This window comes from Tursiops truncatus, chromosome 8 (assembly GCF_011762595.2).
Source record: "Tursiops truncatus isolate mTurTru1 chromosome 8, mTurTru1.mat.Y, whole genome shotgun sequence".
NCBI classification, from domain to species: Eukaryota; Metazoa; Chordata; class Mammalia; order Artiodactyla; family Delphinidae; genus Tursiops; species Tursiops truncatus.
The window spans coordinates 42718789-42733148 of NC_047041.1; the positions used below are offsets into that span (position 1 = coordinate 42718789).

The window sequence follows — 14360 nt, forward strand, 5'->3', positions numbered from 1 at the left end:
AGGTCATAGGTATTCCTTACTATACATGCCGTCTTCTGGAGAATTGTAAAGGGAGAGTATAGTACAGTATTATTGATATAGCAATCAAGTAAACCTGATGAAATTGTAAATGGGGTGTTTTCCTAATTTCTTTGTGATCATTAGTGTGTAGAAATGCCATAGGTCCCTGTATATTGCTTATGTGTCCTACAGCTTTACTGAATTCATTTATTCGAATAGTTTTTTTGTGGAATCATTAGGTTTTTCTACAAACAGTACCATGTCATCCGCAATAGTGACAGTTTTACTTCTTCCTGGTTTGGTTGTCTTTGATTTACTTGTCCTAATTGCTGTGGCTAGGACTTCCAGTACTATGTTGAATAAAAGTGGTGAGAGTAGGCATACTTGTCATGTTTTGGGTTTTTCACCATTGAGCATGATGGCAGCTCTGGGTCTGTCATATATGGCCTATGTTATGTTGAGATACACTGCCTCTGTATCCAGTTTGTTGAGACTTTTTTTTTTTAATTCGCTCTGCGGCATGTGGGATCTTAGTTCCCCGACCAGGGATCGAACCCATGCCCCCTGCAGTAGGAGCACGGAGTCTTAACCACTGGACCACCAGGGAAGTCCCATTGAAACTTTTTATTATAAGTGGATGTTGAATTTCGCCAAATGTTTTTTCTCTATTGAGATGATTATATGGTTTTTATTCACTTTGGTTGGGAATTTTCTTCTTTCAGCACTTTGAATACATCATGCCACTCTCTTCTGGCCTGAAAAATTTCTCCTGGAATATCTGCTAATGGTCTCAAGAGGATTCTCTTGTTCATAAGTTGTTTTTCTCTTGCTGCTTTTAAGATTCTCTCCTTATTTCTACCTTCCTTGCCATTTTAATTATAATTTGTCTTAGATGGGTATCTTTTGGTTCATCTTATTTGGAATTGTCTCAGCTTCCTGGATCTGGGTGTCTGTTTCCTTCCCCATGTTGGGGAAGTTTTCAGCCCCCTTTTCTTTTCTTTTGGGACCTCTATAACATAAATGTTGTTTCACTTGATGTTGTCCCAGAGGTCCCTTAAGCTGTCATCACTTTTAAAAATCCTTTTTGCTTTTTGTTGCTCTGTTTGTGTGAGTTCCACCACCTGTGTTCCAGGTCACTGATTCTTCTGCTTCTTTTAGTCTGCTAGTGAACCACCCTAGTGTATTTTTCAGTTCAGTTATTGTATTCTTTCTTTAACACCATGACTTCTATTTGGTACTCTCTTATATTTTCTACAAGTTTCTCAGAGTTTTCGCTGTGTTCATCCATTCTTCTCTCACATTCAGTAGCCTCTTTGATGACCACTACTTTGAACACTTTATCAGGTAGATTACTTATATTTGTTTAACTGTTTTTCTCCTGGGGTTTTGTCTTTTTTTCTTTGTTTGTAACATATTCCCGTGTTTCCTCATTTTGCTTGACTCTCTGGAAGAGGTGGCTGTTGCATCTAATGCGTAGAAACCAGCAGTCTTGATGGAGTAGCCTCATGTGATAAACCTTACTGTCCAACCTTTCCCTAGCTCTTGGTTGTCTCTCAAACCTCTGGGATTCTCCAAGCCACCTATTTTTAATAGCTCCCAACAGCTGAGTGTGTGCCAAGACCTGTCAGTGTACCAAAGGGGAATATCTCAGTCAGCACTTAGATTCAGGATGATTGGAAGCCAGGCCCTCAGGCAGCAGCTTTTAAAGTATGCAAATGTATACCATCCTGTGGAACACGAGAGTAGGTCTGGTGGCCACTAGAGCCAGGTCATAGGAAGGTGTCCCCTGGGTAGCAGTCAAAACTCGGGGCTCCTTTCTGGTATATACTAGCAAGCTGTAGCAGAGCAGAGGGAGAACGTAGACGGTGTTCCCCGGCCCGTGTTCTCTGAGAGGAGCTCCACAGGCCTCTAGATGTGTGCCAAGCGTGAAGGCTGCCCCTCAGGCTGAAGCTCCAGGACAGGCAAATAGGCCTCTTCTACGGAAAGGTTGGGGGGTGTTTCCGCCTGCTATCTGTGCAGTGACCTGAAGGTGGCAGCCTCCCACGCACTGACTCTCGGATCGTTGTAACCCTGTGGGACCCAGGAAAGCAATACCACCTGGCCGCCAGAGGCAGGGGATGAAGGGGTATCCCCTGGGCAGCAGCCGCAAAAGCTGAGGCATCAAACGTGTAAGAGTTCCCCTGAGAGATGCTCGTTCTCTGGAGCGTGGCAAAGGGAGAGCATGAAGACAGCACCTGCCCTCCTAGGTCTCTGGTACAGTTTACAGTCAGCCCTTAGATGGGTAATGTGTTTAATCAGAATTCTGCCTCTCGGCCTGCAGCTGTGATTATAAGCTTATAGGCTTCTTTCCCTGGAAGACAGCCCTTGGTTCTGCTGCCTCTCTCTTGCTGTGCCTGACAGTGGTAGCTGTTTAATATCTATTCCTATGACACCCGCAAGCATAATCCCCTCTGGTCACCAGAGCCAGGCAATGTAGAGGTATCCCCGGCAGCAGCTTCAAAAATCAGGGTGCCAGAAAAGGGTATAAGCTCCCTTCTGAGAGAGAAGGTCAAGCTGGAGTGAGGCAGAGGGGAGAGCGCAAAGAGTGCTTCCGCCAGCCTCCATTCCTCAAGAGAGCACTCCGTGGGCTTTTAGAAGTGCGCCGGAACGAAAGCCCTCTCCTCAGGCCAAAGCTCCTGGACAAGCAAATGAGCCTCTTTCTCAGAAAGACTGGGGGTGTTTTCAGTCTGCTCGTACCTTGGGGATGGTAGTCTGCCAAGACTGTCTCTCCAGTTGTTACAGCCTCATGGGATGCAGGAATGCAAGCCCTCCCACCCGCTACCCCGCGCCAAGCAATCAAGGAGTGTCTCCTGGCGACAGCTACAAAAACCAGGACACCAGATGCAAAAGGCAGAGTACCAGCTGCAAATAAAAGCTCCGCTCCAGAGATACTGGTGCTCTGGAGATCAGCAGAGGGAATGCGTAACGATCATCACCTTCAGGGAAGAGGAGGGAAAGAAAGATAGTGCCCACGAGCTTTAGCAAGGCAGAGGAAGAGTGGAAATCGGCACCCACCGGCCCCCATCTCGGAGAGTATCCCACCAGGCCCCTGCCCCTCCAGCCGGTGCTTTAAGATCAGCAAGTGAATCTCTTTCACATAAAATCTGGGTGCTTTTAAGGACTGCTCCTGTGCTGGGCCCTGTGCAGATGAGTTCCAGCCAGTCCTTTCAGCCTGAGCAGTTTCTCAGTTCTGTACATCCCTTTGGTCTTCGGGATGCAGCAGCTTTGTTGGTTCTCAAAGCCAGATGTTTGGGAGGCTTACCTCTCAGGCACAGGGCCTAAAAGTTGAGGTGGCTGATTTGGGTACAAACCCTTTGCTGTGGGCTGCTGCCCCAGGAGTGGGCTTGGTGGCAAGATTGGGCCTCAGCCTTACCTACCCACATCCACGTGGCCTTTTTCTCCTTTGCCTGATTTGAAGGAGTTGCTCGGCTAATCGTCAGGTCTTTTTCAGAGGACAACTGTCCCATCTGTAGCTGTAGATTTGGTATGTCTGGGAGAGGTGAGTTCGGTATCTTCCTACATTGTCATCTTGAACCACCTCTCCCTGGCTTTAGAATATAGTCTTCATGTTCAATTAATAGTTCCAAAAAGTGTGTTTACCCTTTGACCCTGAAATCTCAGGTACTGATTATAGAGAGATTAAAACAAATGTTCAAGTAGGGCTCAGGGACATTTTATAGCAGTACTTTTCATAATACTAAATAATTGGGGGGCAAAATCTAATTAAAAACTCAATAAGGACTAAAAAAATTACACATGAAAGCCATACAGTGGAACACTATGCAGCAGATGAGAAGAGCTAAAATTATATATATTGGGCTTCTCTGGTGGCGCAGTGGTTAAGAATCCGCCTGCCAATGCAGGGGACACGGGTTTGTGCCCTGGTCTGGGAAGATCCCACATGCTTTGGAGCAACTAAGCCCATGTGCCACAAGTACTGAGCCCACACTCTAGAGCCCGTGAGCCACAACTACTGAGCCCGTGAGCCACAGCTACTGAAGCCAGCACGCCTAGAGCCTGTGCTCCACAACAAATCCGCGCACCACAACAAAGAGTAGCCCCCGCTCGCTGCAACTAGAGAAAAGCCCGCTTGCAGCAACAAAGACCTGACACAGCCAAAGGAATAAATAAGTAAAAAAGTTGTATATATTGACATAGATCTCTGAGATAAATTTTTACCAAAAGCAGTTGCAAAGTGATATATGGTCCCATTTATGTAAACAGAAATGAATAAATAAATAACTATACATGTGTACATAACTGCATTCAAAATTTAACATCAAACTCATCACTGATTTTCCCTGAAGGAAATAATAGAAATGTCCATGTGTTAGCACTGTCCCTTTTTATTCTATATAATTGTATAGAGCCTGAATTTGAAAAAGAGATGTTTGCTTATAAATCATATAAATTAAAAAATAAGGACTTCCCTGGTGGTCCAGTGGTTAAGAATCCATCTTCCAATGCAGGGGACGCCGGTTCGGTCCCTGGTCGGGGAACTATGATCCCACATTGCCACGGGGCAACTAAGCCCACACCTCAACTACTGAGCCCGTGAGCTCTGGAGCCCATGCGCCACAAGTAGAGAGAAGCCAACGCACTGCAACGAAGAGCCTGTGCACTGTAACAAAAGATCCTGCGTGCCGCAACTAAGACCCAATGCATCCAAAAAAACATTAAAAAAAAAAACTTTAAAAAATAAAAAAATATATAAAGATGGACTAATGATAGGCAAGAGAGCATTAACGTGTAGATTAGCTTTCAACCTTTGATTTATGTAAATAACTGATGGCTGCTATTTCATTTGTATTGATAAACATTTATCCTTACATTATGTAAACTATTATAAAAATAGCAGCCATTTACTGGGTATACCCCCTCTGAGCTGAATCTTCTGCATGCCTTAAACCTACAGACCTATGGGGTAAAAGCACTGTAATCTCCATCTACAGCTGAGGAACCTGAGTCTTAGAGAAGTAAATTTGCCCAGGTCACACTTAGTATTTGGCAGAGCTGGGCTCTACATGCCTGGGCTTGTAATCAGTTAAATTATTACTAATATTTATAAGAAAGGTAACATAGAAATATCTTTTGTATATGTATAAATAGCAATTATCACCATCCTAATTCAGATGAGCAAACCCTATATATGACTTGCGCTAAATCACACATGTGCAAGTGAACTAGAACACAGATTTTCTGACTCTAAATGCTAGGACCTTTCTAATTTTTACCAAGAAACCACGGCTTAAAATGTACCTCAAAAAAAACTGGAGGCTATCCAAAAGCAGCCAAGATACTGAAAGAAAACCTGAGATAGAGATAAAAAAAAAAAAAAAAACGATATTTCTTTAGGGGAAACTATGGCATCCATCTTCAAAAACCTGAAATGTTATATGGAAATAGATCTAGACTAATTCTTTTTGACTTTGGAGAGCAGAACAGGGTCAGAGGGAGAAAATTACAGGGAAATATATCTTTATGAAAAAAACTTTCTATTAAGTAGAACTTTCCTAAAACAGAACGAACTTCCTCATGTGGTAGTAAGCTTCCATTCACTGGAAGATTCAAACAGTGGCTGGATAACTACTTTTCTGAGATCCTACAGAAAAGATTCATGTAGAAAATTGAACTACATGAGCTCTCAGATCCCCTTTAAGATTCTGTGTCTCTTCGATTTTGTTACAAGAGTTCTTTTTCAACTATCATCTGCCGTTTACATCTGCAGCAAAGCAATACACGATATGAAATTAACTTTTCTGATAGTACAAATTATACTGTTATGCATAATCTCACCCATATTTCCTTCAGTATACATATCCACTTTCCACTTGTCTGATAGCAGGAGTTTGAAGCACACCTTGGGTTTGCTGGTTTTGGTCACAGTGACATATTTGGTGTCCTTTAGTGGAACAGCTGTTGCCTCCTTACCTATAGAATGGCCTCCCTGGTAAACCAAGGGGATCGATGAATGCCCTTTCCAGGAACATCAGTTGGTCATTCATAATTCTCACTGCAGTGGGGCTTTGAGAATAAGAAATAGATAATTAAAACCCTTACCATGCAGCCACATTTTAAAATATTAAATAAGGATAAGGCATGAGGAAATAACCTTCTAAACTCATAGATTTTTTAAAGAAAGTACATATAAAACACACAGTAAGGCTCATATGGTAAGCTACATATAACAGCAGGCGCATTTTTCTATTATTTATAATAAGCAGAGAGACTGATTGGGAAATGGTTTGTTTTGTTTTTCAAGATCACAGACCAGAAAGAAGTGAAAGACATTTTAAATTCTTTGTAGGAGGAGAGCCAGGCCTCCTGCAAAGGTAGACAGGGTGGACTACCAAGTTGTTCTTGATAAACCAGTTAATTCTACTGTGGAAGAAAGGAGCAGAGTAAAGGCTAAACAAGACAGAATAAAGGGAAGTTGCAGGAGTCTGCAAGGAGGGAGACAGCTGCTCCTAGTGGGCAGGGAGTCCCTTCCACACTTGGAATCTGCCAACTCTCTTTTGGGGTGCTGCAAAAGTTCCCTAGGCTGTCCTACAGCCCCAGGGCGAGAGGCCCCTCACAGTGACTGATACAGCTTTCTGCCCGGATGGGAGGTGGGAAAGCTTATTCTGATAAATCTGAAAAAAATTAAGAAATGTGACATGGACTGTAAGGTGGAACAAATTATGCTTGTTAAATAATGCTTTGAGTATAACTTTCAAATTATTTTTCAACCTAACAACGGCACGAGGTTAAATGAAACGCAAAAAAAGTATTAGTAAAGAAAGAACTTCTACACCATTCACAGGAATATTGTGACTGTAGTAAAATATGCTACAAATGCACTTAAACCCGTAGAATTATGACTTATCAGAAATAGTCAGAATTCTTACCATGCAAACTTCTGAAGACATGTCTCCCTGGCCCTTGCCATGGGATGAGTTTTTAGTCTATCATTCAACAGCTATGCCCCTCAAACTTTAATGTGAATACAAACTACCTGGAGAGTCTTGTTAAAGTGCAGAATTCTCATAAAGCAGGTCTTGGATGGGGTCTGATATTCTGCCTTTCTAACAAGCTCCCAGGTGATGTTGATGCTACTGGCTGGCACACCATGATTTGAGTAGCAATGATTCAGAGTTGAATGCTTCTATAAGTGTACACAGTTCATTCCAGTAACCAGACTGCTTTTCAAAACAGTAGGGAGCTTTACATTTGAAACTTACTTATTCAGATCAACTTGTGAAAGTCTTCTATGAAAATCGGAAGCAGACTTTGAGAAGTTTTTCACAGCAGAAAATAAGGAATCTTTTTAAAAAAAATAGAAAAGTAGAAGGGAGATTAGTAAGCATGAGTGCTTCATATTTCAAAGGTTCATTTTCCAACCCCGCCCCATTCCAGACTGCTGTGACTAAATAGATGTTGAAACTATTTTTCTACTGAGTTTTCTTTCAGATCCATGGAAATTATTAGAAAATATTGTAACAAAGAAATAATGTATCAAATTGAAAATGGCAAAATTGGTTCTTAAGGAAATAACAAATTTCAAGAGTTTAAGACATAAAAAATCCTTTTAACTCAATTTATCAGAAACCCAGCATTCATTTATTTATTCATTCAATACTTACTTATTGGGACAATTCATATAGATCTAAGCACAATTTTCTAAATTTTCTTTGCTTCAGTTTCTAGATCTTAGTGCCTGCTGCTCGTCGTAACTTTCTGAAGGTTACTTTTTTTTTTTTAACATCTTTATTGGGGTATAATTGCTTTACAATCGTGTGTTAGTTTCTGCCTTTATAACAAAGTGAATCAGTTCTACATATACATATGTTCCCATATCTCTTCCCTCTTGCGTCTCCCTCCCTCCCATCCTCCCTATCCCACCCCTCCAGGTGGTCACAAAGCACTGAGCTGATCTCCCTGTGCTATGCGGCTGCTTCCCACTAGCTATCTACCTTACGTTTGGTAGTGTATATATGTTCATGCCATATGACCATATGTCTCACTTTACTGACTACCCGCTACTCATTCTCAGCACCCCTATAGTACCCTCTGTGCACCCCTTTAATAGATTTTCCCCTGCATTTTGTCTTCTCCTTCCCCATGAGAATTTAAGCTCTTTGAACACAATGACTATTTCTTAATCTTCTTTATATCTCCCAGGAAATAACACAGCACTTGGTACACAGTAGACACTCAGTACATATTTGCTAACTTTGATATATACTAAGAATATGTACTCCCAGAATAATAAAAGAAAATGGTTGCAATAAAACAGTAATAATAGCTAACATTATGAGCACTAAGTGACAGTCGCCATTGTTTCCACACACCAACCAAATGGAATCTCCACAGCAATCTTGGAAACATTTTACTTTACTATTTCACTCATAATAAAACTGACACATAGGGGGTTAAGTAACTTTCTCAAGGTCACACAATGCCTAAATATTAGAGCCAGGATTTGAAACAGGAAACTGCTTCCAGACCCAATGCTTAATGCTGCTACACTACACTACACCACATTTCACTTCTGCTTTGCAGGAGATACATGATGTGGAACAGCAACCACAAAATGGCCAGATATAAAAGGAAAGAATGCTGAAAACCATGTAAAAAATCCTCCATGTAGAAAAACATTAATAGGTAAATGCTGCAGTAATAGTGATAATAACGTAATACTACATATATGTAGTAGAAGTGGTGGCTTTCTCTACTTTCCAATCTTTGTGTAATATTGTTACATTTTAATAGTATTGTTCTTATAACAAAACATTTTTAAAGGCAGCAATATGGGGAAAATATTTACCAACCCAATGTTTGTAGCACTTAGCAAAATGGATTCATCCTACAAATATCAAACTAAATCACATTCTTTAATAGGTGTTTAAAGTTTTTTTTCTATAAGTCAGGATTAAGAAATGAGGCAGGGATAAATTCTAGGATGAAATGGTATGCGTGGATGACAATAGGAGGTGATATCTTAAAACTCTAACTTGATGATTATAAAATATCTGTCCAGCCATTTCTTACCAAATGATACTTGATGGTCTCTTAATTGTTGGTCATATTTCTTGGATAAGCTGTAGATACCTGTTGCATAGTTTTCCAAAGATTTTGCATAGTCTTGAATGTTGAAAGGAATGATTTTAGAGTCTGCAAGCTCATAAACCAGTGCTCCTCGTAACTGAGCTACAGCAAGCTGTTTTTTAAACGTGGGGTCATAAAAATTCTCTACCAATTCAAATGTCTCATAAATTGTATGGTACATTGGATAGCTGCTGTAATTATCTGTTTTCTGAAAAAAAAAAGGTGGGGGGGACCGAGTATATACAAACATTAAATATTCACATTATAATATCTTATGGAATCATAAAATGATTGTATTAAAAAACATAACCATATGGCACCCTGAGTTTTATCACAATGAGTGAAAAAATTAAGTCTAATTAACTAAAACCCCACTACCAAATTTTCACCAATTTAAAATTTTACCATTATTCATTTTATAATTCATATAATCTTTGTTCAAAACACTGCTTCCTGAAACTTTTCCCTATTGCTTTGCTGACAATTAAATTAAGGAGTACATGCTCAAATTGCATACCAGCACAGTTTAAAATTATCTATCAACTGATTGAGAATGAAAGGTTTTGAGCAGCTAAGTATTGTTATAGCTGAAGGATTATTCAGCTGACACTTTAACAAGTTTGAACTACAGGGGTTCAACTTATACATTAATATTTTTTCAATAAGTATGTACTACAGAACTACACGATCCTGAATGTAAAGCTATGTGTGGGTTTTCAACTGCTGGGAGGGTTGGCACCCCTGTTGTTTAAAGGTCAACATTTCAGCCCCTTCCCTCCCTTCCCAAACAGTATATAACCACATGCCATTTAACCTTTGTTACAAAATTAAGGGTTACCATTATAAACATAAATTGTTACAGGGTGGTACTCCACATAAATATTTTTTACTTCTTAGGTCTGCCTTTCCTAACTTTAGTTTTTACCTATCTGCTACTTTGCCATAAAGCTATCATTCTTATTGCTTTTAATATCACTAAAAGGCATCCCTGTATCAGTCTCTCTCCCTCTATCTGATATTCTGCTTTAAATCTGCACTGTCTTAGAAACTAGAAAACTTTGTTCAGAATGATGACAGTATAAAAGTGAAGAAGCTTTGACAGAGGTAAAGCGCATCTTTTATGTATGAAGTGTAATGAGTATTAGTATACAGATTTATGTATTTATTATGGGTTATTCTGAAGCTGTTTTTGCTTACTTCTCTGTTAGTTGTATACTGGATAGTCAAATTTGCAAGGGATATGTATTCTAGACAAGCAAGATGTTGGCATACTGCAATTATGATTAGAAAATTATTAAAATCTGTGACAAATTTGAGTTTACTGATGTAATCTTCAGTTTGGTTTATGACATAATTTATAACAAACAAACACGGTATAGGTTCAAAACCCGTGTACTCACATATCATCAATGTGTTTGAGTGGCAATGGTGCAATGCAGGCAATGCAGATCAGAAAAGAAGAATTAGATTTTCCAACAAAGCCCACATCAGGAAAAGGATGCAAACCCCTCGGTAGTGATAACCAGCTAAGTACCTGGCATTACTCTATCAACTACCACTTCACTGAATAACCCTGGCAGTGAACATTCACAAAATAACACAAATGATTTCCTAGTCCATCTACAAAGGGACCTACAGGCTATCTCTATCCCTGCAATTCTTCCCAGGCCACATGTCCACTCGGTGCCTGGTACCCAACAACTAAATGACAGAATTCCTAACAAAGAGAATGTGGATGAAGTGCTCTGTATCCAAAATAATAAAATGGCTTACCCTATTCTTAGTGTACCGGACTCTTCCTGAAGCAATTCCAAGTCTCTGAAAATAAGCTTCAAAATCACTTCCAGATCCCAGCTTGTTGATTCTAAATGTAAAATATGATACACATACACGCACACGAAGAAATCAATGCATAAATAAATAATATAAAATTAAATAGATGGCACCATGAAACTGCCCCAAGAACTGCAAGGAGTTGTATGGCACGTTTATAAAACTTAAGAAAAGGTATACTACCACACCTATTCATATGTGTGTAAACGTATAAATCTGAGCTGATTGAAACCAGAGTCGGGCAGTGACACTAAATACGGCAGCCTGGTAACTAGGATATCTTCCGCGTTTATGGTATTTGTTTTGAGGGAAAAACAAATAAGATACAGTCTCTGCCCTTAGAGGACTATAGTCTAGTAAGAAAACTGCCATGAGAAAGTCTACATTTAAGATCATGAAGACTCTAAAAGTGCCTTAGTTTATTTCAGAAATAAATCTAATTATAATATATTGTTTTGCATATAATTAAGAAGCCACTACATACATACATATATATAAATAATATATACATATATACATATAAAATGTAATGATGGGATTTCCCTGGTGGTACAGTGGTTGGGAATCCTCCTGCCAGTGCAGGGGACACAGGTTCGATCCCTGGTCCGGGAAGATCCCACATGCCGCACAGCAACTAAGCTCGTGAGCCACAACTACTGAGCCTGCGCTTTAGAGCCCTCGAGCCACAACTACCGAGGCCTCGTGCCACAGCTACTGAAGCCTGTGCACCTAGAGCCCATGCTCCGCAACAAGAGAAGCCACCGCAATGAGAAGCCCACGCACCACAACGAAGAGTAGCCCCCACTTGCTGCAACTAGAGAAAGCCCGCACGCAGCAATGAAGACCCAATGCAACCAAAACTAAATAAATAAATAAAAACTTTTTAAAAAAATGTAATGTCATAGAAGATTTTCGTTCAAAAATAAGTCAGTAAAACAGAATATAAAATTACATATGCATTAAGAACCTAACTATATACTTCCAAACTATTAGACATGTTTTTGAGATTGAGACCTTGGGACGTTTTCTAAATCTTTTTTTCTACTCTAGTGTTTTTTTGAATAAGCATTTAAAACATAGTGGAGGGGCTTCCCTGGTGGCGCAGTGGTTGAGAGTCTGCCTGCCGATGCAGGGGACACGGGTTCGTGCCCCGGTCCGGGAAGATCCCACATGCCGTGGAGCGGCTAGGCCCGTGAGCCATGGCCGCTGAGCCTGCGTGTCCGGAGCCTGTGCTCCGCAATGGGAGAGGCCACAACAGTGAGAGGCCCGCGTACCGCAAAAAAAAAAAAAAAAAAAAGAATCCGCCTTCCAATGCAGGGGATGTGGGTTGCATCCCTGGTCAGGGTACTAAGATCCCACATGCTGCAGAGCAATTCAGTCCCTGCGCCACAACTACTGAGCATGTGAGCCACAACTAGAGAGCTCACATGCCACAACTACAGAGCCCACCCGCTCTGGAGCTTGCACGCCACAACTAGAGAGAGAAGCCTGCGCACCACAACGAAAGATCCCACGTGCTGCAACTAAGACCCAACGCAGCCCAAAATAAAATAAATAAATAAATATTTTTTTTTAAATTCCTGTAATAAGAAAAAAAGCATAGTGGAGATACATTTAAACTTTCACAAGATTTATTTGCAATATGGAATGAAGCTATAAATTGCTACCACCAGCTGGTTTTAGAAATAGTATAGGAGTAGAAAACAAATATAAATATAAAATAAATACAAGAAAGCTGCTATTGTATAAATGAGAATAAAAGTTAATTCTTACATAAAATCTAAACTAATTAAAGGTAAAGACATAACTTGGTAGTTACTGATAATGCACCTTAATAAATTTAGAAAGAAATAATCCATCATTCATTTTTCTACTTCATTTGAATTGTATTTATTAATTAATGTATGTATTTAATACATATCTTAATGTAATTTTATGCAAGAATGCAAAATAATGGCTAATAATTTTTTACTAAAAATTTGCAAAAATACTCTCAAATTGTTGAGACATCTGAGAATTGCCTGTCTGGAGAAACAAGGGGCAAAGGGGAACTCAACTGATCGTGTGGTAGAAAACGTACATACAAGTAATTTACCTAGGCAAAGTTTTATTTTCAGATGAAGGGTCCTTTTCTAACCAGCTTTCATAAAGAGATTTACTCTCAAAACCATCATCTGGGCTGGAGATCTGGAAAGATAAATCAAATATTGGGAATAAGAGGTAGAACAACTAAATTTACTCCAATATAAAACCACATGTTAGTTAATATCGACTTCTACGTTTATCTATGTGAACATTTGTGTATCATATTCTTTACAGAAAAATATGTTTTTGCAAATTGCAAGAAAAAAATCCAGCCCAAATTCTTGTTCATTTATAATTCCCACTTACTTGTAATTTTGCCATGTCCTTAGGAAAAAATTTCTTGCTTATGCTGGTAAACTTTTCAATAGCATTTCAGATTTTTAACAAGTGTCATCAGTTCAATGTTGGGCAGCTTAGATTTCTTTCAGTGGGAAGTCACTGGGAGAAAACTTTATATATATAATATTTACTTTAGTAAATTGCTTTTGTCCAAGATGACCTACAGGGAGGCCTTAGGGCAGGAGACAGACATTAAGAAGCTGAGCTTGAAATTGTCAATATGAGTCCTGGTTTTGTAGGGCAGGTGGGGTGAGGAGGAACTGTTATTTTAGAAAGTCTGTGTTTAAACAATGTTGGAATTTGATGGGTTTTTTAAAAACTACATAATCTCAGGTTTCTAGCTGGGAATTTTAAGAACTTATGTATATACATAAACATTTTTTATTACCCTCATTAAACATATACTTACAAACTTATACTTTCCTTTCCTTTCTCCACTCTAAGAAAAGCAGAAGCATGTGGTAGAAGAAAAATCATCATACATATTGGCTGCATTTTGTTTGTTGGTTTACAGCTCTGCTTTGTTCAAAAACGGACCAAAGACAGACCCTACTTATGAAATGCTGAAAGCATTATAACTTTTGGTGTATTGCTTCCTTTCTTTAAACCCTAGTTTCCCACATGTGGAAATGGGGATACTGGTACCCATCTTAATCCAAACAATATCTTCTCTGATATCTTCTCAGGCCTTTACACAGAGTTGGTTATTCCTTCATCATAGCATACGAGGTCCTCAGCTTAGAAACAGTCTCAGCACTCCACAGAGACACCCCCTTCCCACCAGCCTGTGGGAGCTTCAGGGATGTTCTGCTCATTTCCAGCCAAATGACTGGGTTCTACTCTGTACTCTGCTTCTGCCAATTTGCACCAGCTGAGATCCTGCTCCAATTCCTACAAACTGCTTGAACTGAATTCCCTGCAAAATCCTCTTCATTTTCCGGAATCGTACCATCCAGGTCTAGCACCAGCCAGAACTG

The 14360-nt window shown here is 39.8% G+C and overlaps 1 protein-coding gene across 3 annotated transcripts in view; it reads right to left on the bottom strand.

The window, feature by feature from the left end:
* The window catches only part of NAALAD2 (N-acetylated alpha-linked acidic dipeptidase 2), a 58601-nt gene that overhangs the window by 11529 nt on the left and 32712 nt on the right, over positions 1-14360 (bottom strand). For all 3 annotated transcript variants that reach the window (XM_073808322.1, XM_004320353.4, XM_019923757.3), the window contains exons 14-18: positions 13055-13146; positions 10900-10990; positions 9070-9334; positions 7260-7341; positions 5971-6063 (exon numbers count right to left, since the gene is read on the bottom strand). In XM_073808322.1, coding sequence (XP_073664423.1) covers positions 5971-6063; positions 7260-7341; positions 9070-9334; positions 10900-10990; positions 13055-13146 — 623 coding nt within the window. The remainder of the gene's footprint in view (positions 1-5970; positions 6064-7259; positions 7342-9069; positions 9335-10899; positions 10991-13054; positions 13147-14360) is intronic.